This window comes from Periophthalmus magnuspinnatus, chromosome 2, assembly GCF_009829125.3.
Source record: "Periophthalmus magnuspinnatus isolate fPerMag1 chromosome 2, fPerMag1.2.pri, whole genome shotgun sequence".
In the NCBI taxonomy this organism is placed as follows: Eukaryota; Metazoa; Chordata; class Actinopteri; order Gobiiformes; family Gobiidae; genus Periophthalmus; species Periophthalmus magnuspinnatus.
Window position 1 is genome coordinate 16,927,070 of NC_047127.1, and position 25,775 is coordinate 16,952,844.

General features: G+C 41.9%; 1 protein-coding gene across 1 annotated transcript in view; it reads right to left on the bottom strand.

Annotated features, from left to right (window-relative positions):
* Positions 1 to 206: 206 nt before the first annotated feature.
* The window catches only part of LOC117383539 (rho guanine nucleotide exchange factor 7), a 46,362-nt gene continuing 20,793 nt past the window's right edge, over positions 207 to 25,775 (bottom strand). The window contains exons 4-22 of the mRNA XM_033980738.2: positions 24,220 to 24,341; positions 23,848 to 24,049; positions 22,255 to 22,343; positions 16,048 to 16,142; positions 14,239 to 14,334; positions 12,760 to 12,882; positions 11,955 to 12,093; positions 11,583 to 11,642; positions 11,369 to 11,509; positions 10,794 to 10,880; positions 10,170 to 10,248; positions 9,486 to 9,613; positions 5,635 to 5,859; positions 5,066 to 5,159; positions 4,893 to 4,982; positions 3,219 to 3,365; positions 2,306 to 2,402; positions 1,904 to 1,958; positions 207 to 426 (exon numbers count right to left, since the gene is read on the bottom strand). Coding sequence (XP_033836629.1) covers positions 304 to 426; positions 1,904 to 1,958; positions 2,306 to 2,402; positions 3,219 to 3,365; positions 4,893 to 4,982; positions 5,066 to 5,159; positions 5,635 to 5,859; positions 9,486 to 9,613; positions 10,170 to 10,248; positions 10,794 to 10,880; positions 11,369 to 11,509; positions 11,583 to 11,642; positions 11,955 to 12,093; positions 12,760 to 12,882; positions 14,239 to 14,334; positions 16,048 to 16,142; positions 22,255 to 22,343; positions 23,848 to 24,049; positions 24,220 to 24,341 — 2,192 coding nt within the window. The 3' untranslated portion in view covers positions 207 to 303. The remainder of the gene's footprint in view (positions 427 to 1,903; positions 1,959 to 2,305; positions 2,403 to 3,218; positions 3,366 to 4,892; positions 4,983 to 5,065; positions 5,160 to 5,634; positions 5,860 to 9,485; positions 9,614 to 10,169; positions 10,249 to 10,793; positions 10,881 to 11,368; positions 11,510 to 11,582; positions 11,643 to 11,954; positions 12,094 to 12,759; positions 12,883 to 14,238; positions 14,335 to 16,047; positions 16,143 to 22,254; positions 22,344 to 23,847; positions 24,050 to 24,219; positions 24,342 to 25,775) is intronic.

The window sequence follows — 25,775 nt, forward strand, 5'->3', positions numbered from 1 at the left end:
GTTTAGGCCTGGTTTAGTCCTAGTTTAGTCCTGATTTAGCCCAGATTTAGTCCTGGTTCAGTCCTAGTTTAGTCCTGGTTCAGTCCTGGTTTAGACCTGGTTTAGACCTGGTTTAGTCCTAGTTTAATTCCTTATATTAGATGCATTAGCTCTAAAACTATGGCTCCTGGTCCAGTTTAACTTCATAATAAATAAAAATCCCTGAACAATGTGGGGAGGGCTGCTCCTGGGAGGGCATCTGGAGTAAAACGTGAGCCTAGTGGGCCATGTGCACCTCTTACAGGAGATGTATTTGAAGGTGGTTCATAAGTTCGTCTCGTCCCACGTTGGATCGTTCATGTTCTGGAGGATTCTTCTGACGGCTCTCTCCAGGTCTTTCCTTGCTCTCTGCTCCTCCTCCAAAGTCCGCTTCATTCTTTTATTGTCCTGAAAAGTACATAATCATCACCATCATCATTATAATCACCATCATAACCAACATCATCACATCATCATTATCATCATAACCAACATAATCACCATCATCACCACCATCATCATTTTCATCACCATCATCATCACCACCACGACCATCATCCTCTTCACCATCTTCATTATCATCGTAAAAATAATCATCTTCATCACCATCATCATTATCATCATATTAAAACATCATCATATTAAAGTATTTGTACCTGTACATTAAAAAAACACCAAAAAAACAACAAACAAACAAAAAACATAACCATGATGAGTTTATAAGCACTTTTGACAACTCTCAGAGACCAGAGCAGAGTTTTGCTGTGACGTAAGGCCAAAGGTACACTGTATGTGTACTTGGCCTTACACAAGCGTAAAAACAGCACTGCTGCATTTAAAGTGAATGGGCCACACTGTTTCATTTAAAGTGAATGGGCCACAATGTCTCATTTAAAGTGAATGGGCCATACTGCTGGCCGTACATGGAGCATATGGAGCATAACATGATCGTGACTGCCGTTGCCTGTACAAACGATAGTCGATTGAACCAGTTGTTCTCACCTGTCAGAGTTGTTGTTTTCCACAAACACAGAGCCAGTGCAGATGTGATGCCGGAGCTGTGGAGTGGCTGTCCTTGGGTTGACAGGTAGCTGTGTTTTTACAAGGCTACGCACGTAAACACTGACAGGGGCAACATCATGTAAACGCTGACATGGGCAGTGTGTTTGGGCCCTAAAGCTAACAACAACTAGCATATTAACACGCACTTCCTGATTCTTGGACAATAAAACCATTTATAACTAGATGCAGACAGTACACAGTGGATTTATTTTAACCTGATGAGCTGCTAGTACATGTGTGCTGGGGCAGGATGCAGGAACTGAGACATTTTGTATGACATTATCTACGTGCCTGTATCTCCAGAGGTAATACTTCATTACATTTACTCGAGTAGGTTTTAATAAAATAATACTTCTCTGAGTAGTTTTCAGACCTCATACCTTTACTCCATCCTTTACTCCATTCTTTTACTCCATACTTTTACTCCATACCTTTACTCCATACTTTAACTCCATACTTTTACTCCATACCTTTACTCCATCCTTTACTCCATTCTTTTACTCCATACTTTTACTCCATACCTTTACTCCATACTTTAACTCCATACTTTTACTCCATACCTTTACTCCATACTTTAACTCCATACTTTTACTCCATACTTTTACTCCATACTTTTACTCCATACCTTTACTCCATACTTTTACTCCATTCTTTTACTCCATGCTTTTACTCCATACTTTTAGTCCATACATTATACTTTTGCTCCATACTTTTACTCCATTACCTTTACTCCATACCTTTACTCTATACTTTTACTCCATTTACACTTTACTACTCCGTTATTGTTGCTGTAGTTTAAGCCGCATGCCCTCCCTGCACTCACCTGTTTGAGCTCCTGCACCTCGTCCTTCAGGCTGTACACAGTGTCCACCAAACTCCTGGACAAACATATTTAAGAGCTCAGATCAGACCGCACGAGTAATCACCATCCAAATCTGTATGTCAGATGCCCTCCCTGTATGTCAGATGCCCTCCCTGTATGTCAGATGCCCTCCCTGTGTGTCAGATGCCCTCCCTGTGTGTCAAATGCCCTTTCTGTGTGTCCGATGTTTTTCAGATTTCAGTGTTTTTGTCAGTTCTTTGGGTTTAAAATATAAACTTTGTAAAGAATTCTGTTAAAATATAATTCAAATTAAATCACAATGTCAGAAAAAAATGCCATTACATATATTTTTTTTCCCACATCTGACTTTTGTCTATAGTTTTGTGGCAGTTGCAGTCTCACCTCTCCTCCACCACAGTCTGTCCATTACTCCTCGTCTCCTCCACGATGATCTTCTCCTCCTCTGGGAACAACATGTGCACGTCTTTCCTGTTTGACCCTAAAATATGCACAAAGCCATCCAAAAATCAGTAAAACATCGGAAAAATCATGTGGAACTTTCAAATTTCCAATATTTAAGAAAAATGTATCAGATATGACAAAAGAGTTGAAGAAATATATTAAGCTCAAGGCAGGAGAACAATGGAGTTTAATGTTATTAATGTGATATTAAACAAGTGTGAAAGCAAGTCAAGAAAAGACCTAGTTTAGTCCGGGTTTAGTCCTGGTTTAGCCCTGGTTTAGTCCTGGTTTAGACTTGGTTTAGTCCTGTTTAGCCCTAGTTTAGTCCTGCTTAAATCCTGACAGATAGAGTCCTGGTTTAGTTCTGATTTAGTCCTTGATTTAGTCTAGACCTAGTAGAGTTCTGGTTAGGCCCTGACAGATAGAGTCCTGGTTTTCTTCTTTAGTCCTGGTCAGGTCTTGTTTTAGTCCTTGTTCTATGGTTTAGTCCTGATAGAGTCTTGGTTTAATGCTGTTTTAGACTGTAGTTTAGTTCCTGCTTTAGACCTGGTTAGTCTTTGGTTTAGACCTGGTTTACACCTGGTTTAGTCCTTGGTCTATCAGGATTGATAATGGTTAAGTTTTCAGTCTTGGTTTGTTAGTTGTTCTGGTCTGACTTGATTTAGTCTTGATCTAGTACTGGTTTAGTTCCAGTTTAGTCCTAGTTTTGTTTTGAGTCATTTTACTTCCTGGAAAAGCTGGACTACAACTTAAAAGTTCTTATTTCATCTAAAAAAAAACAACCTAAAGTTCAACTTTTTGAAAAATGAACCAGATTCCCTGTTTAAACCTAAATAGTTTGGTCTCTTCTTACGAGAGAAGGATCCTGTCCGGTAACTGTGCATAGTCCACGCGCTGTCGTAATCCGAGTCCTCTGATTGGTCGGATGGGTTGCCGGGCAGATTAGCAGCACTGGAGTCAACCAGGATGTGGTTGTGCATGAGGTCAGTGCCCTGCCACGCTTCATTGGGATATATTTCACAGAAAATACCACAAAAAAGTCCACAAAAATTCCACCAAAAAAATCCAGAGAAAATTCCAAAAATATAGAAAAGAGGAATTTGGGAGAAATGATTGGGATTTTGAAAGGAAAAAAGGTCAAATAAAAGAGGCATGGTCCAAAGTTGCGCGGAATAAAAAGGGATAGGAAAGGGTTAATGATGAGGAAAATAGAAGAGAGAAAGACAAGTTAGCTTGGTTAGTGACAAAGATCAGATTAGATAAAGGCAGCCATTTTGAGTTACCTGAAGGTTTTGATGCATTTGACTGAGATTTTACTTTTAAAGCCTGTTTTGTGTTGTAAAAACGACAGCGTGCTGCCTGTAGAATATTAAGTGTAAAGCTTTGTGTTGAGTTGTAAAAATGACTGCGTGCTGCCTATAGAATATTAAGTGTAGTTTTCTTGTGGAGGGTGCGCTACCTACTTGTCTCCACGGAGATGTTATTGCTTTGCCTAGAATTTTCCACAGTATGAGATTAGATTTATCTATCTCTAAGAAGACAAGGAGGTAATGTCACTAGGCCAAGTTACAGGTCAGCTCTATGGAGAGGGGAGTGCATGTTTTATTTTCCTTTTTGTTCGGTCCACAGCCCTGCAACATAAATGCTTTTTCCCCATAACAAACAACAATGTTTATGTTTGTTCAGGGGTGGAGTTACACAAAGGGACAGAAGTGACATAAAGAGTTTAAACTCCTTGAAGGCCCATAATGCACTGCTCTCTCATCTGCTATAATGTTTCCTCATCACAAACAGACCTGGAGTTGTGGTTTGTTTCATTCACACATGTTTAACACACAAACCTTTCTCTCAAACTGAAAACACTCTGCTCCACCTTCTGATGTCATCATGTGGTAATACAGGAAGTGCTCCACTATATTTTTAAACTCCACCTTCACTAGAATCATTTGGATCATTTCAGCCCAAGAATTGCCAATCTCTACTGAACTAAAGGTAAAAGGAGCTGTTAACTTGAAAACTACCACTTCATGACATCACAAGGTCGAATAGAGCATTTTGAGCTTTGGAGATGTAGATAGACTAATAATACATGGTTTACTAAAACATGTGTGAATGAAACAAAACACAACACAACTGCAGGTGTGTTTTTGAGGAGGGAACAGCATTAGAACATGACTTGAAGCTCACAGGAGTCAGTTTTGTGATACAGGCCCTTTAAGTAACTGAATGGGTATCTGTAGTAATATGTTGGTGGCATTACTCATATTATTTACATTCAGAAAATTACAATATGTTTTCTTTTAAACCCATGTGAATCCATGAGTAAATCAATGTAATCATTTTGATTTTACTTCACCTGCATGTTACCATGGAAACAGCTTCAGAACATTCTCCATGGAGATAGATGAGTTTTATGCCAGACTATGGGATATTATAGCCAAGGAACAACATTTCCATGGAGCGCTCTCATATTAATGATCATGTATTTGCTGTGTGTGATGGTGATATTAAGCACACTGTTACTCACTGGAGTTGAGAGTCTGTCTGGTTTTGGCGCTGGTGCAATAAGCTTCTATCACTTTAAGAATCTGAGCATCTTCTTCTAAAGCAGCAGTGCCTCAAAACAACATGGAACATTCAAATGTCTCAAATGTCACTAACATTTGTTTCATTTTGAATAAATCATTGTTTAAATCTCACTTTTCCTGGTGCTGAAATCCTCTTCTGATGGTTTCCTCTCTGGTTTACGTTTGGGCAAAAGTTTCTTCATGTTTTTGGGACTTTTGCTCATGTCCTGAAAATAAAAAGAGAATTATTAAAGAGCGAACATGTAATATTACAAGATGGATGCCAGGGGCCTATATAAGTCTGAGGGACAGTGACTGTTTTTAAAGAAATCTCCAAACTTACAATCCACAAATGTTCAACTTTCTCATCATTAGTGCAGGACCCGCTCAACAAACTCATCATATTAATCTTATGGTATAAAGTCCTTTAAACTGACAACAATCACTTTGGGGCTGAATAATAGCTCCACTTTCTAAAGCTGTTGTGAAAAAATCATTGGACTGTTGTTTATTTACACTGACAGAGAAAACGTTGGACTTTGTGCCAATTTTTGTTTCATGTGCATAGGCCCAGTGATGACAGAGATATTAGCCATGAACCAGGTCAACAATTCTAACAGTTAAACAGTCGATTAAACAGCCACCATAGCCTCCTGCCCTGTCTCCAGGTTAAACTAGAGGGATTCTGCTGATGTCACTGACCTCTTTAAAGCAGAGTGCCGCGGCCGGTCTCAGCGGAGGGGCGGGTCTGAGGCAGCTGAGGCTCCAGGGTTTAGGGGTGTGTGGAGGTTCAAGCGGCCCCCACACGGTGCCTCCTCCTTGGGGAAGGCTGAAGGAGAAGGCCTGGGGCAGAGTGTGGGAACCCTGGAGCCCGTTTCCAGACCGTAAGTCTGAGAGTCGAGAGGGAGTGGCCGGGAGAGAGGGTAGCTGCACCACAGACCAACAAAAAAGAGTTATGAGTCGGTTTGGTGTGATCATATTAGGTATGCTAGGTAAGCATTTACATTAGCTATGCTAGGTAGTAAGTAAGCAATTACATTAGGTATGTGAGGTAGTGAGTAAGAGTTTACATTACCGTAAATTTCGGACTATAAACCGCGACTTTTTCCCCATACTTTGAACCCTGCGGCCTATACAGCAGTGCTATTTCTATTTATAGAATTTTACTGGATAACGGCCCCTGGGGGGCGCTCTCTAGCTGTAAACGTAAAAGTGAGACAGACGCGGGGAAAGATTCTGCTCTGAAGAATTCACTAGTTTTGATTTTGAACGATCATTTTGCGCATCATGAAATGGACATGATGCAGTTTTTAAGATAAAGAAGGAAATAGAGCAGGGGTCGGCCTTTAAGACCCACTTTCCACGTAAAATAAAACACTGGAAGCCGCAAATACTTTTTGACATCTAAAATGAAGATAACACTGTGTATAATAATAATAATAATAATGTAACGGAATAATGTAGGTTTTATTTTCACGGACAAGCCTTCTACACGTGGCAGATAAATATGGCAAAAACAACTTAAGTGCATAAAAAAATACAACTCAGCAAACCGCTGCATCAGTGTGAGCCCTGCGCTGATTATGTGATTATGTCTACAGTTTCTTTCAAAAAAAAAATCCAAAGGCGTATCGTTTAATCCCAGGTGCTTATTCTCCATGTGCCAAAGCAGTTTTGAAGGTTTCATTGCCTCAATTGCTTTTCCCGCATATTACGCAGAGCGGACTGCGTGTGAGTCACCTGTAGCGACAAACCCAGATTTTAAGTAGGTATTGTCTGCTAAATTTATCTTTCTTTTTCTTGGAGGTTGTAGTCTCCTCTTCTGGCTCCTCAGTTGTCCTTTCCCCCTTTGTTAAAAGCTCTCCAAAGACTTTTGTTTTGGCTCATTTTCACTCACTTGTGGCTCTACTTTTGGGCGACATGTCTGATGTGTAATATGTGATACCTCATCGCAGAGACAAGAGCAGACAATATACTTGCTACTACATCAAATAGATTTCTGTGGGGATTTTCATGATACATCTACGGACGAGCTTATTAGTGCGTCATTAGGGACAGGCGAAAGTTGCTCCTGACCCCTATGTGCACAGCGTCTGAAAATCAGGGCTCTTTACCTAGGACTGTGAGCTGTGTCTGTGTCTGTCTGTGAGACGTGAGATGTGTTTGTTTTGAACATTGTTCCACGAGTGTGACGCTTATTTTGAGCAATGAAAAATAAGAAAATATAATTTTATTTTAAGATCATAATAATCTTCCAATTTAAACTACAACAAAAAAGAGCTAACACAAATAAAATACACTTCAATTAAATACTTAAAATTTATTTTCCCAAGCCACGCAGATCCGCAGTATAAGGCTGAAAGAGGCACATGCGGCTCCGGAGCCGCGGGTTGCCGACCCCTGAAATAGAGCCACTGCACGTGAGCTCGGCATCAATGAATCCAACTTGGTCGATATAAAAAGACGACAAAAGTTTTCAGAGGAAATAAAAGCAGATTTTCCGTGTTGGTGCAGCTTTATTTTCTAAACCTGCAGGTGTGTTCATCCCGTGTTGATGTCGTGTTGGTGCCAATTTTCAGGCACAGTTTTAAAAAAGCGTGTCCGTGCACCGTCTTTCTGTGTAAATATCTCATGTTACGATATGAAAACCTGCGGCTTATATTCAGGTGTGGCTTATATATGTACAAAATTGATTTTCTTTTCAAATTTAGCTGGTGCGGCTTATATTGAGGTGCGCTCTATAGTCCGAAATTTGTTTAGTCCTGACTCTGGGCACCAGCAGGAGGCCGGTCCCTGAAGTCCTCAGAGTGTGAGATGGTTCATATGGCACTAACATGTTACAGATATACTTTGGACCTAGGCCATGGAGAGACTTATACACAAGCAGAGTATATTCTTTGAGCTACAGGAAGCCTGGCTTTGACAATATAACTTTGATTATTGAAATATTTTTAGGTGGCAAAAAGCTTCAGATGTTACTGATTTGATTTGAGTTTACATTAGGTATGCTTGGTAGTGAGTAAGCGTTTACATTACGTATGCTAGGTAAGCGTTTACATTAGCTATGCTAGGTAGTAAATAAGCTTTACATTAGGTATGCTAGGTAGTAAATAAGCATTTACATTAGGTATGCTAGGTAGTGAGTACGAGTTTGCATTAGGTATGCTAGGTAAGCGTTTACATTAGGTATGCTAGGTAGTAAGTAAGCGTTTACATTAGGTATGATAGTTAGTGAGTAAATGTTTACATTAGTTATGCTAGGTAAGCGTTTACATTAGGTATGCTAGGAAGTAAGTAAGCGTTTACATTAGGTATGATAGTTAGTGAGTAAGGCAGGGGTGTCACAGGGCCACATACAAGAACAAAAAATAAAGCTGTGGGCCGATCGCGGGCCATAGACTGGTCACCAATACACTGAATACTTCAAATGTGCGTTATTATTACAAGTTAGACTGAACCACTAGACCTGTATTCAAGCTCACATCCTCAGTGGGACACTTTAAATATCTGAGATCATCTTGTTAAAGTGGATTTTCAGAAATGTACAGTAAAAAGTATTGTTTAAGGTAATATGGGCCAGTTCACCCAGAAGCTTGAGGGCCAAGAAAAATTGGTCTGAGGGACGCATTTGGCCCCTGGGACGCAGTTTGGGCATGTCTGGAGTAAGCGTTTACATTAGGTATGCTAGGTAGTGAGTAAGCGTTTACATTAGGTATGCTAGATAGTGAGTAGCCAGGCTGACAAACTCCCACACTGCTAATGAGTCTCTTATCCCCTCGAACATTAGTTGTGATGACTTTCTTCAATTCTTCGATTACAAAATTACAACCATTAGAGACAAAATCAACAAAGCTACTCCAAAAATCAGCTCTGAGATCACAATTAGCATTTTATCACAAGTCTTATGAACGTCAAGCTACACTATATATGTATATTTTTTTTCTGGTGAAGAGAACATTTTATCTCCATGGAGACAAGCAAGTGCCACTATCAGGCACACACAGTATAAAGAAGTGAACTAAATGAGTGCGACGTCAACCACAGCATCCAGCTCCAAATGAAGCTCAACGAGGCTAGCAGTTATAGGGGCCAATCTGGAGCCCAGTTCCATAATTGGAATTCTAACCAGGAGTATCATAGCAACTAAAGAGCCAATCCAAACAAGGTGCTGAAGGTAATGGCTCTTTATGTAGAACGGGTTAATACGAACATTTTAAGACCAAAATAACGAGTCTGACAGCAGCAGTTACTGAGAGAGGGGACACAATTTTTCATTGTAAAGTGAATTGGAATGGATGGAACCAGGAGTGCACCCACGCTCACTTCCTAGTTGGAATGAGGCAGCGAGCAAATTAGCTATGTCCATTTATATATACAGTCTATGCTACCAGGTCAGATCTGTGGAGAGGCAAGCCCACTCACAATAAGAATGCAAGGTATTTTTGAGCAATAAAAACAACTGTAGCTGTAGTAAATAGATATGTTTAATGCCATAGTGTGAAACACTGTGCATGTTAGAAAGGATCCATAGTGCATCTTTAAAACCCACTTACAGTGTAGCAGTGTTTCCCCGCGTGGCTCTGAGCTGGAGGAGCATGAGTATGTGTGGTCAGGAGGTCCAACCACTGCTGTAAGAGAGGAGGAGAGGATAGTGCCACCTGCAGCCGCTCACCAGAACTGCCTTTAGAGACACAGAAACATATCTACATTTAAAGGCCCTGTACCTGATTTTTCCAAATAATTGATCAAAACCAAAACTGGTCTTGCCCCAGTACAGATATATAAGTAGTGTATAAATTAAGCAGCTCTTCAAGTCAAAATAAGTCCACTGTGTGCTGTCTACATCTAATTATAAAGGGATTTATTGCCTGATAACTAGTTCATTCATTTTAAACGGTTTGCACTGGTCCAAAGTTCTTCCTCACTGACCTTATGCATTCTGAACATCCTAATTATTCACCAAAACAGATTTATTGGTGCAGCCATCTTTTTAATGTATCTGCACACTGTCCTTCAAATAACTAAATAAATAAAAAATAAAATAAATAAGCACTTTTCACAACTCTCAGAGGCCAAAGTGGAGTTTTGCTGTGATGGGAAGCTAACAACAACTAGCATAATTAAATGTAGACAGTACACAGTGGAATTACATTGACCTCAAGATCTGCTTATACAATATATAGAAATAAAATATAAGTCTCACATAATATAACATGTATAAACAATATTTTTCAAACCTGTTATCTCAAAGGCATTCCTCATGTTTTCTCCGTCTTCTATCCTGGAGATCAGCATCCCCAACAACGGCACTCGACCCTAAACACACATTAAAGATTCTATATCACACAAACTGACTCTCGTGAGCTTTAAACCATGTTCTAATGCTGTTTCCTCCTCAAAAACAGACCTGAGGTTGTGTTTTGTTTCATTCACACACGTTCGAGTAACACTTTTTTATTAGTTTGTCTATATCACCAAAGCTCAAAATGCTCTGTTCCACCTTGTGATGTCATGAATAGGTAGTTTTCAGGTTAAGAGCTCCTTTTACCTTTAGTTCAGTAGAGATTGGAAATTCCACATCTGAAATGATCCAAATCATTCTAATGAAGGTGTATGGAGTTTAAAAACACAGTGGAGCACTTCCTGTATTACCACATGATGACATCAGAAGGTGGAACAGGGTGTTTTCAGCTTGAGAGAACTCAGCGTAAGTATGCAGGGTTTTTGTGTTAAACATGTGTGAATGAAACAAAAAACAACTCCAGGCCTGTTTGTGATGAGGAAACAACATTATAACAATATGGGCCCACTAAACAGAACAAACATGAGAGTCATTGTGTTTTATTTTGAAAAGTACAGACCTGATAGATGAAGCCGCTCATGCGCAGAGACGCTGAGAGCATGAGCAGAGTATGAGAAAACAGCACCATGTATCGCTCCTCCCACTCCTGTAGAACACGGGCAGCTCAAATGCCAAGTAATGTGCTTTTTGGTATTTAATACTAAACTATGACATACATAGAGCAAGCAGGGGATTTTTAATACCTTGTTTTCATTGTTAAAAATCACTATGCGGCATTTTTTTCTTTTCTAATAAAGGCATATCTTATCTTAATAAAGGCATCTTTTGAGCCCCTTTAAATCATTGCAAGTAAGTACAGAACTGTGGGCGGGGATAGGGGATAGGTGAAAACAGAGATTTTCTGAGCATTCAACTCCTATTAACAGGGACAGAGAATGTTTGTAGAAACTACAAGGTTAGAAGTTATTATACAGAATCAGAGCCCATGGAAACACAGGGAGGGCATCTGACACACAGAGAGGGCATCTGACACACAGGGAGGGCATCTGACACACATTTGAAACACAATGAGGGCATCTGACACACAGGGAGGGTATCTGACACACACAGGGAGGACATCTGACACGCTTTAACCTGGCCGTTGTGCACCATTGCCGTGGACATGTGCAGCACTGGGCCCAGGGTGGTGATGTCATCGCCTTCCCAGTTTCTGATTGGCTCGCTGAGGATCTGCAGCTCAAGCTCCTTCCTCTTTCTCACTTCCAAACACTGAGCCTTTAAACACATTTACTTCATAGTTTAACTTTGTGTGCTTTGATTATAATTATTTTACACGTGAGTGACTTACTGCCAGGTTTTTAAAAGCCGCCATAGCAGTCTGCAGGTCTGCCTTGTCTGGATGCTGGTCCTAAAACATAATGTGCAGCATTTTATTAACATTATTTAATACTTGTAAAAGTGACATGTGCTGAAGCCGACACCGATAGTCCTGGTTCAGTCCTAGTTCAGTCCTGGTTTAGCCCTGGTTTAATTCTGGTTCAGTCCTGGTTCAGTCCTGATTTAATCCTGGTTCAGTCATGGTTCAGTCCTGGTTTAGTCCTGGTTCAGTCCTAGTTTAGCCCTGGTTTAACTCTGGTTCAGTCCTGGTTCAGTCCTAGTTTAGCTCTGGTTTAATTCTGGTTCAGTCCTGGTTCAGTCCTGGTTTAGTCCTGGTCCAGACCTCCATGTGCCGGTCCAGTTCCTTCAGGAGGGTAGGGTATCGGTCCAGTCTGGTGAAGGCTCGGCTTAGACTCGTGGTCAGAGCCAAGACTCCAGGACTCAAGGCTCCTTTCGACTCCATGTACGACCCCAACTCCTCACTGTGGACACAAGGAGCTATTTTGTACATTATTTAAGAAAACTGTTTTTTCCTATTGATGTGTCTAGCTGATGTCATCAACATTCCCTGGGGGTGTGATGCTAACTGCAGGCTCTGCTATGTCTGAATCTCTGTTACTCAAATTAGACTTTAATCTAAGATTGTATTAACACAATCTGACCATCAATCTGACAAAGAGTTGACTGATCTGAAGTACAACAGGTGAGCTGATTTGTGCTGCTAAACAAGTCCCTCTCAAAAAACATCACAATCAAAAGCTAGCTAGCATTAGCATTAGCAACAGTTTTTCAGTCACTCTCACCTTTTTGTGTAAAATCAAACAGGACCATGAATGCTCGGACTGATCACAGACCCCTGAAAAGTGTGCTCTGTAAATCACTTTTGTATTTTTTCTTGAGTTTTCAAACTTAGATCTTAAAACCTTTTGACAGTGTTTGCTTCAACATTTGTGGACCATAAGTTTCAGAGATTTATTTCAAAAACAATGAATCTCCCACAGAGTTAAATAGGCCCCTATGGTTATAGTTACAGTATTAGACAGTACCTGTGCTGGGGGAGTACCTGTGCTAGGTGAGCACCTGTGCTGGGAGAGTAACTGTGCTGGGGGAGTACCTGTGCAGGGGGAGTACCTGTTCTGGGGAAGTACCTGTGTTGGGTGAGTACGTGCACCGCGTTGGGGTGGTTGGAGCAGTATCCCATATAAAGAGACTTCATTTGGGGCATGAGATCCAGGAAGAAGCCCCCGATCCTCTGCTGAGCCTCTGGGAGTCTGAAACAATCACAGCATTTATCCAAACAGTCACACAGGAACAGTCACACGGAACAGCCACACGGAACAGTCTCCCGGAACAGTCGCACAGAACCAGTCACACATGAACAGTCGAACATGAACAGTCGCACAGGAACAGACGCACAGGAGCAGTCGCACAGGAGCAGTCGCACAGGAACAGTCGCACAGGAACAGTCGCACAGGAAGGAGGAAGGAATGTGCCTGTATGGATCTTTTTGAGCTGATATCCAATAGTTGGCGTGCTGCTGTGGTCGATAACCGATATTTATCGATATCGATATTTAGCTTTTAAAATCCATAACGAAGCCCACAAATGTATCTTAAATTGAAGGAAAGATCACATAATCACAAATTCACTTTTCAGTTTTGTAAAAATAATAAAATACACTGGGCTTTGAGTGAGAGTAAAGCCCTCACTGGACTTTGCCACTGGATGTCCATTGAATCTAAAAATGTGTATTTTTCAACATATCCTGACCAACAGAACATTTAGTACAGGGGTCGGGAACCTATGGCTCCAGACATGGCTCTTTTGATGACTGCATCTGGCTCTCAGATAAATCTTAGCTGACATTTGTTAACACAATAAGTAATGAATAAATTATACATAAATACAGAAGTAATCAAATCAAATAATTCTGAAAAATAAACAATACTACGGTAAGAAACCATTTGGCTCCGTCTTTATGCGCTGCCTCAATTGACACGTTATCACAGTGCGCGCTGTTTTCCCTCGTGTGCGCTATCCTTCTTAAAGTGACAGTAACATGTTTACGTAAAACTTAAATAATGACAATCCTAAGATATTTTCCAAAATCAACATTAATGCAATAAAACAAGTGTAGCTTATACATATAAATCAAATATTAACATAAAACATCATTTATTAACATATTAACACTCTGAATTTGCATGCATTACCAAACGTAAACCAAAACTTGGCTCCCACGGATGTTATTAAAAAAAAAAAAAATTAACAATACATTCAGAAACTTCTTATACCCTAAAATTGTTGGTCTTGTTTAAAAATTCACACATTTAGTTGTATTCAGAGTTAAAAAATATTGTATGGCTCTCACGGAAATACATTTTAAAATATGTGACTTTTTTTTGGCTCTCTCGGCTAAAAAGGTTCCCCTGATTTAGTATATTCTCCTTTACAAACAATCCACAGAGTTTTATTCTGAATAAAAGCTGGTGACCCTGTACTTTAGACCTCGACAAACATGTTCAGAGATGTCCCTGTGTGTCAGATGCCCTCCCAGTCTTCCCTCAGGTGTTTGGCCTGTTTATTTGAACCATGTCAGATCTAATCCCAGTTCTTCTAGGACATACTTGGTGTGTTGGTCCAGACTCTGCACCAGCATCTGCTGAAAGGTGCAGATCTCCTCCAGGTTTCCCTGAATGTGGCTGATGTCACAGCTGCTCAGTCTGGAACAAAACAAAAGCCACAAGTCACAGCTTAAACTGGGTCAAAGTGGATCAAACTGGTTTAAACTGGGTCAAACTGGATCAAACTGGGTTAAACTGGGTCAAATGGGATCAAACTGGGTCAAACAAAAAAACACAAAAGCAAAAGCCACAAGTCACAGTTTAAACTGGGTCAAACTGGATCAAACTGGGGTAAACTGAATCAAACTGGATCAAACTGGATTAAACTGGGTCAAACTAGATCAAACTGGGTTAACTGGGATAAACTGGATCAAACTGGGTCAAACTGGATTAAACTGGGTTAAACTGGATCAAACAGGGTTAAACTGGGTCAAACTGGGTTAAACTGGGTCAAACTGGATTACACTGGGTTAAACTGGGACAAAGTGGATCAAGCTGGGTTAAACTGGATCAAACTGGATTCAACTGGGTCAAACTGGGTTAAACTTGATCAAACTGGGTCAGACGGGGTCAAACTGGATTAAACTGGGTCAAATTGGGTTAAATTGGATTAAACTGGGTTAAACTGGGTCAAAGTGGATCAAACTGGGTTATACTGAGTCAAACTGGATCAAACTGGATTCAACTGGGTCAAACTGGATCAAACTCAAATTGGATTAAAGTGGGTCAAACTGGGTTCAACAGGGGTAAACTGGGTCAAACTGGATCAAACTGGGTTAAACTGGGACAAATTGGATCAAACTGGATTAAACTGGGTCAAACTGGGTTAAATTGGATCAAACTGATCAAACTGGATTAAACTGGGTCAAACTGGGTTCAACAGGGTCAAACTGCGTTAAACTGCATTAAACTGGCTCAAACTGAGTTAAACTGAGTCAAACTGGATCAAACTGGGTTAAACTGGGTCAAACATCAAACTGGGTCAAATTGGATCGAACTCGGTTAAACTCAGTCAAACTGGATCAAACTGGGTTAAACTGAGTCAAACTAGATCAAACTGGATCAAACTGGGTTAATTTGGATCAAACTGGGTTCAACTAGGTCAAACTGGGATAAACAGGATCAAACTGGGTTAAACTGGGCCAATCTGGATCAAACTGGTTTAAACTGGGTCAAACTGGATCACATGGGTCAAATTTGATCAAACTGGGTTAAACTGGGTCAAACTGGACCAAACTGGGTTAAACTGAAACAAAATGGGTTAAACTCGGTCAAACGTCAAACTAGAGCAAGACTAAACCCAGACAAAAAACAGGACTATACTCAGAGAAGACAGAAAGATTATATGGTTCAAAGACAGAACACACAACCACTGTACAGCTTAAGATATAGAAAACTACAGACAGTAACAGCAGCAGCAGCAGCAGCAGCAGCAGCAGCAGCAGTAGTAGTAGTAGTAGTAGTCGTAGTATTAGCAGTAGTACTAGTAGTAGTATTGGTTGTACTTGTTCTAGTAATACCTGTCAGTGGGATGCAGTAGCAGTTGTAGTAGTATTTGTCTTTCATGTATTAGTTGTAGCAGTAGAAGTAGTAGTAGTAGTGGTATTTGCAGTAGTATTTGAAGTTATTGTATTAGTAGTACTTGTAGTAGTGTAGCAGTAGTACCTGTCAGCGGGATGCAATAGTAGATGTGGTAGTACTGGTAGCTCTAGTAGTAGTAGTAGTCACGTAGTAGTAGTAGTTATTGTAGAAGTACCTGTCATTGGGATGCAGTAGCAGTTGTAGAAGTACTTGTAGTTGTTGCAGTAGTACCTGTCAGTGGGATGTAGTGAGCGCAGATATGTGCCCAGTAGACTCTGTAGTTCTCTGGAGAATTCAGTCTCTGCCTCCAGGATGTTCTGTAGGACCTGAGGACCATAAAATACTATGAAAATACACAATAATACTACAGAAGATAAGATATGCCTTTATTAGTCCCACAGTGGGGAAATTCCAGTATTGCACCGCAGATTCAAGAACAGCAGGAAAATGGCAACATGCAATAAAACAAGATAATAGATAATAGCTTAAAATAATTTAAAAATAGACTTAAAAAATAAACTAAAAATAGACTCTAATGTAATGTTCATTATTGTACATAGGTATAATTGAATGGCACATGTTCAGTGTTAACAGTGTTCATTGTACAGTCTGACAGCAGCAGGAAGGAAAGACCTGCGAAACTCTCCTTCACACAGTGAGGGTAAGTCAGTCTGTCACTGAAGCTGCTCTCCAGGACAGACAGAGCGTCCTGCAGGGGGTAAGACTCATGGCCCAGCATAGAAATGATCTTAGCCAGGATCCTCCTGTCCCCCACCTCCCCTCCTACACTGAGTCCAGAGGACAGCCCAGGACAGAGCTGGACTTCTTGATGACCTTGTCCAGCTTCTTCCTCTCTCTCTCTGTGATGCTGCTGTTCCAACAGACCACATCATACAGGATGGTTGAGGCCACCACCGAGTCATAGAAGGTCTTCAGGAGTGGCCCTCTCACTACAAAAGACCTGAGTCTCCTCAGGAGATAGAGCCTGCTCTGGCCCTTCCTGTACAGTGCATCTGTGTTGTAAGTGCAGTCCAGTTTGTTGTTCAGATGAACACCCAGGTACTTGTATGAGTCCACTCTCTCAATGTCCCTTCCCTGGATGTTCACTGAGGGGGCAGGAGAGTGTCGTCTGCGGAAGTCCACCACCATCATATATATATATATATATATATATATATATATATATATATATATATATATATATATATATATATATATATATATATATATATATATATATATATATATATATATATATATATATATATATATATATATATATATGGAGAGAGAGAGAGATGTAGATATATATACTGTATATCAGGTCATTGGGAGATAATGAAGCCAGACAAAACTGTCTGTTCACAACACAACCAGTGAAAGTGTACACTCAGTGGCAAGGTAATAACACCAGAGCAGCAGATCCACCAAGGCTGTAAACTGAACAGTTCTGGAAAGGCATATGGGAGACGGAGGCATCACATAACAGCGATGCACAGTGGCTGGTGGCTCTAAGAGAAGACCACAGCAACCTCCCTGAACAGAATCCAATCACCATCACAGTGGCAGACTTCTGAGAAAGAGTCTCAGGAATGAAAAACTGGACCGCACCAGGCCCTGACATGATCCACGCCTATTGGCTAAAGAAACTCACTTCTCTCCATGAGTGTCTGGCAGCACAAATGAACCAACTGCTAAGTGAAGGGTATGTCAAGTAATAAAGCTTCTGAGTTGCATTACAAATACATATATCAAAAATATGGAATGCATATTGATTGAATAAAGCTTCTTAGGGGCATCACATACACATATATATCTTTTGATACTGAAATCATATAGGTTTTGAATATTGTCATGTAATCACCATTTTTATACTGAATTCATATATCCTTTGAATGTTGTATCCTTTTGAAGGTCATCTAACAAGCACCATGTATTAACACTGAAACTATGTTAAAGGCAACATTGTAAAACGTGAATTATGGGAGACAGTTGGTGCTTTGCAGAAACTCTTTTACCGAGTTAAGGCAACATTGTAGGATGTGAATCATGTTGTCTGACAAGCACTATGTTTATACTAACATTTGAGCACCATGTGCTAACACTGAAACTATGTTAAAGGCAACATTGTGTGATATGAACTGTGGGAAACTGTTGGGGTTGTGTAGACACTCCTTTACAGGGACGGGGCGGTCGGATGAGACTCAAGGCCGAAAAAATAGACTGGTGCAGCCCGGAGAGGTGAACGAGGCCAGAAGGAGGAACCGGGGCGTCAACCTACTCAACATAATATTTGCATATTCATGTTGCATGTTACATTTTTATGTTACGGGGCCAGGGAAAGGCAGACAGACTGCCTGCTGCACATACGAGGGATAGATCATTTGACCCCGGGTACTGTAGTAGATTGTAACTGTCAGGGGAATACACTTTTGAGATTTGAACTGATTGAATCCAGTCGTCATTTTGATAGAACACGCCTAACATAAGGGATGGGACTCATCCTGAATGGCTAAACGAAGGGTGTACAATTCTGATCCAGAAGGATCCCTCAAGGGGTCAAGCTCCATCCAACTATCGGCCGATAACCTGTCTCTCCACAAAATGGAAGCTCATGTCAGGCATCATCATGGCTAAGATAAGTGGGCACATGGATCAATACATGAGCACAGCACAGAAGGGCAAAGATACCAGGGGAGCCAAACACCAGCTCCTGGTAGACCGAACAGTTGCCTGATGACTGCAGAACCCCGTAAGAACAACCTGTGCACTGCTTGGATTGACTACAAGAAAGCCTATGACTCAATGTCACACACATGAATCACTGAATGCCTGGAGCTGTACAAATCAACAGGACTCTAAGAGCCTTCATTGCAAACTCAATGAGATTGTGGAAAACCATTCTTGAGGCCAATGGCAAGCCACTTGCACGAGTGACCATAAAATGTGGCCTATACCAAGGAGATGCACTGTCCCCATTGCTGTTCTGCATAGGTCTGAACCCCTCAGCCAAATCATCAACAACACAGGCTACGGATACAGACTCAATGGGGCCACCATCAGTCACTTCCTCTACATGGACGTCATCAGGCTGTACCCTAAGAATGAGCGAGACATCGACTCACTGATCCACACCACTAGAATCTACAGCACAGACACTGGAATGTCATTTGGGCTTGAGAAATGTAGGCAGATGGTGACAACGAGAGGGAAGGTAGTCCACACAGAAGTGATCTCACTCCCAGAAGGAACAATAGCAGACATTGAGGACAGTTACAAGTACCTTGGTATCCCACAAACAAATAGCAACCTTGAAGAGGAAACAAGGAAAGCAGCCACGGCCAAATACCTCAGACGAGTAAGGCAAGTCCTAAGGAGTCAGCTCAATGGCAAGAACAACACCCAGGCAATAAACAGCTATGCCCTGCCAGTAATCAGATACCCAGCAAGAATCATAAGCCAAAGGAGGACCACAGATGTTAAGACCCAAAAGCTCCTGACCATACATGGAGGGTTCCATCCCAAATCCAGCACTCTGAGACTGTATGCGAGCTGTAAGGAAGACGGCCGAGAACTAGTGAGTGTGAGAGCCACTGTCCAGGATGAAACATCCAAGATCCATAAGAACATCAAGGATAAGGCCCCAACAGATGCTCAGCAAATGTGGACACAGTGCACACAGTGGAGTGTAGAGGAAGAGGTGCTGGAGGCACCAGCATGGGATGTACCACCGGAACATAACTGAAGTGACTGATATCAAGAAATCCTACCAATGGCTTGAGAAAGCTGGGCTGAAGGACAGAGGCTCATCCTGGCTGCACAGGAGCAGATCTACGGACTGGAAGGTCAAGGAGGGAAACACCTTCAAAGGTAGTGGAGAATGATCAAGCCAAAATCCTGTGGGACTTCAGATACAGACTGACAGAATGATAAACAACAGAGCAAAGCCGTTGTGGTAGACATCGCAGAACCAAGTGATGAGAACATCAGGAAAAAGGAACATGAGAAACTAGAGAAATACCAGGGACTCACAGAAGAGCTGGAGAAGGCCTTCAAGGTGAAGGCATGAGTGGTGCCCGTGGTCATCGGAGCACTCGGGGCAGTGACCCCCAAATTGGAGGAGTGGCTACAGCAGATCCCAGGAAAAACATCAGACATCTCAGTCCAGAAAAGTGCAGTACAGGAACAGCAAAGATACTGTAGAATCTTCAAGGACCCTCGAGGACCCGCGGAGGATGGGGATAAAGCTGTCAATTATGGTGTGCATGTCAAATGAAAATGCTGCATATTTTTCTGTATTCGTGCATAAACTGTTTTATGTAATTTCTTACTTCATCGCATTTCACAAATATATATATATATATATATATATATATATATATATATATATATATATATATATATATATATATATATATATATATATATATATATATATATAAGAATATGTGTGAATTCTAAACTTGTGAGTCTTTTTTGTGTTTGAGGTTTCTTTCTGAAGAAAACGTCTCACAGCTGTGATCAAACTGTATGACGTCACATTGAGAGTTGAGCAGAGACTTTTCAGGCTCTAGCTGGAGCACACTTTTGCTGTATATAAAAATCATTTATTGTGTTATAGATTTGTTTCATAAGCTCCATTATACAGTTTTTTAAGTGGCATATTTCTGTGTGCCCAGTCCAACCCGGAGGGGGACATCAAGACCAGTTGCTCCAGGTCAGCCCTTCAGTGCTCACAGGAGTGTCGGGCATGTGGTGTACTCTTACTTACAGAGGGAGGTGATGTGTGCAGAGCAGGAGGTGCTGTGTCTGTTGTGTTCATGCTGTGTTTCACACAATGCCTGTGGTGTAGGCAGTAAAAGCAACTGCTAACAGCGGACCATGATGTGGCCCGTGTGCCATGCTCAGTGACATACATATGATATATGATATATAATGCACCTTATTCAGTCTTTATTATTCACAGAGTCATGAGCACAAACAGCAGATGAATGAATACGTCCAAAGATGCAAAAGCGCAAATGTATGAATTTATCTCCACACTTCAGCTTCATATTTCAACATAAAACATGAGGTCAGCACTCTAATGTTTTAGGCTTTAAACTGCAAAGCCTGATGAGGGGGAAGTTTTAGGCCTGATGAGGGGGAGGTTTTAGGCTTTAAACTGCACCACTTGATCAGTGGGAGGTTACAGCTGTACAGAAGGGCCACATGGGGGAAGCAGAGGGCTGGTTATGATCCTGGTCAAGAGTACCCAGCTGGAGGATTACTGCATGTTTTAAGTTGATGGGGGAAACTGCACAAAATGGCCACAACGATGAAGGAGAAAGATGAGAATCAAAGTAAACAAATATTTATATGATGCTGTAGTAAACACCCCAAGGTGACGTTATATAACACACATTAGACCAAACACAACACACAGGCTCTGAGTCCGAACGAGAGAACGCACTTTGAACAAAACATAGGAATATTCAAGTGTATACTGTCAGGAAGGACACAGGAGAGGGGGAGGAGGAGAGAGGAAGATGGGAAAGGGGAAGAGAGGAGGAGGAGGAGAGGAGGGACAGAGGGGGAGGAGGGAGAGATGGGAAAGAGGGGAGGAGGGAGAAAGGAAGTGGAGGGAGAGAGGAAGACAGGAGAGAGGGGGAGAGGAAGGAGAGGGGGGAGAAGAAAGGAGAGGAGGGAGAGAGAGGGAGGGAGGAGAAGAGGAGGGAGAGAGGGGGAGGTGGGAGAGAGGGAGAGGAGGTAGAGAGGAAGATGAGAGAGAGGGAGAGAGGGGGAGAAGGAAGGAGAGGAGGGAGAGAGGAAGATGGGAAAGAGGTAGAGTGGGGGAGGGGAGAGAGAACAGAGAAAAATAGGAGGGACTGAATAAACATGGTGTATTATTTAACTATGTACTCAGGAGGGACAGTGGAGAAATTGAGAGAAGAGAGGGACAGATGACAGGAGAGAAGAAGAGAAAGAGAGAGAGAGAAGTGGAGACATGTACAGAGAACAGAGAGAGAAAGTACAGACGACAGGAGAGAAGGGGAGAAAGACAGAGACACAAAGACAGAGAGACAGAAACAGAGACACAGAGACATAGACAGGGAGACCGAAACAGAGACACACACAGAGACATAGACAGGGAGACAGAAACAGAGACAGACACAGAGGCAGAGAGAAACAGAGACAGACACGGGGTTGTTTAACACATTTCACACGAGGCTCAGGGCTCAGGCATTTGGGACAAATATCTGAATGTGATTTTTCTGAGAAGCTCTGCTGCTGTGATTAGATTTACAATTTATATTTGCCACTCACCACGCTGTGGTAGGCTTGTGAGGGCTAACCACTCAGCCTCTCACTGCGCTGTAGTAGGTTTGTAAGGGCTAACCACTCTGCCACTCACCACGCTGTAGTAGGTTGGTAAGGGCTAACCACTCTGCCACTCACCACATTGTAGTAGGTTTTACTGATGATGCTGGTGTCGAATCCTTTGGGACTTTTCAGAGCTGACGATTTCTGTTTATCTGAAGATTTATCTGTAAAATAAAAACAACATTTTATCCAATAAAAAAGGAAATTCAAAATCTTGTAGTTCATTCACAATTTAGAGATTTCAGTCCTGGTTGAAACCTGCTTTACTCTTGGTTTAGTCCTGGTTTAGACCTGGTCTAGTCCTGGTTTAGTCCCGGTTTAGTCCTGGTTTAGTCCTGGTTTAAAACTAGTTTAGTACTGGGTTAGACCTGGTTTAGTCCTGGTTTTAGACCTGGTTTAGTCCTGGTTTAGCCCTGCTTTGGTCCTGGTTTTACTCCTGGTTTAGTCTTGGTTTAGTCCTGGTTTAAACTTGGTTTAGTCCTGGTTTAGACGTGGTTTAGACCTGGTTTTAGACCTGGTTTAATCCTGGTTTAGACCTGGTTTAGAACTGGTTTAGTCCTGGTTTAGACCTGGTTTAGTCCTGATTTAGTCCTGGTTTAGAACTGGGTTAGTCCTGGTTCAGTCCTGATTCAGTCCTGGTTTAGACCTGGTTTATTCCTGTTCAATCCTGGTTTAGTCCTGGTTTAGACCTGGTTTAGTCCTAGTTTAGTCATGGTTTAAACCTGGTTTAGTCCTGGTTTAATCCTGGTTTTAGTCCTGGTTTACTCCTGGTTTTAGACCTGGTTTAGTCCTGGTTTAGTCCCGCTTTAGTCCTGGTTTTAGTCCTAGTTTTAGTCCTGGTTTAGTCTTGGTTTAATCCTGGTTTAGACCTGGTTTAGTCCTGGTTTTAGTCCTGGTTTAGTCCTGGTTTAGACCTGGTTTAGTCCTGGTTTAGTCCCTGGTTTAGTCTTAGTTAATTCCTATAAACCTCTAATTACATGTGCATACCCTGCTCTTGTCTTTCCTGTGCAGTTTTTTTTTTTTTTTTCAGGAAGTACAGTTGGACCATCCGGCTTTTGTTTGTGGAGCGTTTCCTTTTTCCTGAGTTGCAGAATCATACTCAAAAGTCAATAGAAGTGGACTGTGTGTGACCATAGTGTTCTGGTCAGTTGAAGCTCATGGAGGAGAGCTGTTACAGTGGCTACTTCGGAGCCACGTTCCATATTTGGACATCCAAACGTGTACCATAGAAACTAATAAGGAGTGAGCAATTTGAAGGTTCGCGGGGCTCCCTCAGTGTTCAGCATTTTGTTGCGAGGCGGGATTAGCTTTACATTTTCCTAAACCTAATTCTAATCCTAACCTTTACCTGAAATTACATATAGACCAACAATATGGAGCATTTATTGAGTCCCAAGTTGACAGGGGGCGGGCGCTTAGCAACACTTCCAATCAAAGCTGTTGGTAATGCTAGCTGGAGCTCAGAGATAAAAGGCTCCTGATTGGTCTGTTATAGTGAAATAGTGAAATAAATCACAGGATCATGTAGAGAGGAATAATGTGAACACTTAAGGTCAGAATGACAGGTCTGACAGCAGCAGGTATGGAGAGGGGCCACAGTTTTTACACAGAAAGTCCAAAAGTGACTTAGTGCAGCTTTAAGTCATGGTATCGAAATAAAAGGCCCACCTCCTTTGAGCTCCCTGACGTAGTTACTGGGGAACCACCCGGTCCTGCCGTTCAGAGACCCCTCCCACCAGCCGCCCTCCTCCTGCCGGCTCACGATGATGATGTCACCCTTCAAGAACGACAGCTCATCCTCATTGGTCTGTTCGAACGGGAACCGGGCCTTAACAAGCAGCTGGCCCCGCCCACTGCTCTCCGACATGTCCTGAGGAAAGAGTGGCAGAGTGGTTAGCCTCGTCCTCTCAGTACAGAAGCTGAGTGTGCCACCCTCCAGTGAGGAGGTTGTGGGTTAGACTCCTGATCTCTCTGAGTGTGTTATTGTGGCTGAGTGATTGTGCCGCCCTTCAGTGAGGAGGTTGTGGGTTCCATTCTCACCAGGCTGCGGTATTGTGGCTGCAGTAGTTTGGATGATCTGGTTTGGGTGTTGATGGAGTCAAAAGACTTGATTCTCAGAGCAGACGATCGTGGGACACACACATCGTCGGCCGTTCCCGGGTCTGAAAGACAGAACATTTTATGAAATTATAAAGTGCTTTATTGTCAGATAATCAGGAAGTATGCTGTTAATATTCTAATTGTTGCTGTGACAGCAAAACTGTGCTCTCGTCTCTGAGAGGTGTGAAAAGTGCTTATAAACTCATCGTGGTGAATAATTAGGATGCTCAAAATGCAAGAGAGGAATAAATTTGGGCACTGCAAACCATTTAAAATGAAATAGTTCTGTTTTTCACATTTTTAGAATAGTAAAAATCAGGTTCGAAGTCCTTCGTAATTGTAATTATTTTAAACTAAAGCAAAGCCTCTTCTGCCAAGTGAGTGAGTCTTTGGCAGAGACATGTTCAGAACGATGAGGGAAATCTGAAGTTTGTCTAAAGGCACTGATCCAGAAAGAGTGGGATGGAAAAGGACAGAGAGAGAGGGAGAGAAAGAGAGAGAGGAGTGGAGGAGAGAGGGTGGGAGGAATAATGGGGGAATGGGTGTGAAAGAGGGAGAAACACAGTAGGGGGAGGGGAGAAGTGAGAGGGAACGGAAAGAGGAAAAGAAAGAGAGAGAGGGAAAGAGGTAGGGGGATAGACAGGGGAGAGAGGGAGAGGAAAAGAAAGGTAGGGTGAGAGGGACAGAAGGGGAGACAGGGGAAAAAGAAGAGGAGAGAGAGAGAGAGAGAGAGAGAGAGAGAGAGAGAGAGAGAGAGAGAGAGAAATTGCAGAATGGACAGGAAGGCGGACAATGAAAGAGAGGGGGAGCGGGACAAAAGGGGGCTGGGAGAGAGGGAGAGAGAGAAAGAATGGAGAGGAAGGAAAACGTAGAAGGCTGGGGGAGAGGGACAGGTTGAACAGGGAGGAGGAGGAAGAAAGAGAGAGGAGAGAGGGAGAAAGAGAGAAATTACAGAATGGACAGTGAGAAAGGAGGAGAGAGAGGGTGGAGAAAAAAGACAGGGGACAGATGGATAGGGATGAAAAAGAGAGGAGGCAGGGAGAGAGAGAATGATGAGATGGACAGGGAGGAGGAGGAGGAGGAGAGAGAGAATGACAGGCGTAGGATTGTCAATTTGAACTGGAGCGTGTCCTCAGGGCTCTGACTGAAGCAGATCTTCACAGACACAGATTTTTATTTTTTCAAAACATGTAAAAAGGACAAGTGCATTTAACGGTTTGGTCCAAAGTAACTCCTCATTTACCTTATGCATCCAGGGCATCCTAATAAAACCATGAGTTTATAAGCACTTTTCACAACTCACTGAAACCAGAGGAGTTTTGCTGTCAGAGTAACAACACCTAGCATGCTAACAGTGAATTTCCTGATTCTGGCACAATAAAACAGTTTATAATTCGATGCACACGGTTCACAGTGGAGTTACTTTAAGAAAGCTGCTCATACAGTTTACATCTGTACACCTGTACACCTGTACATCTGCTCTGGGGCAAGACACA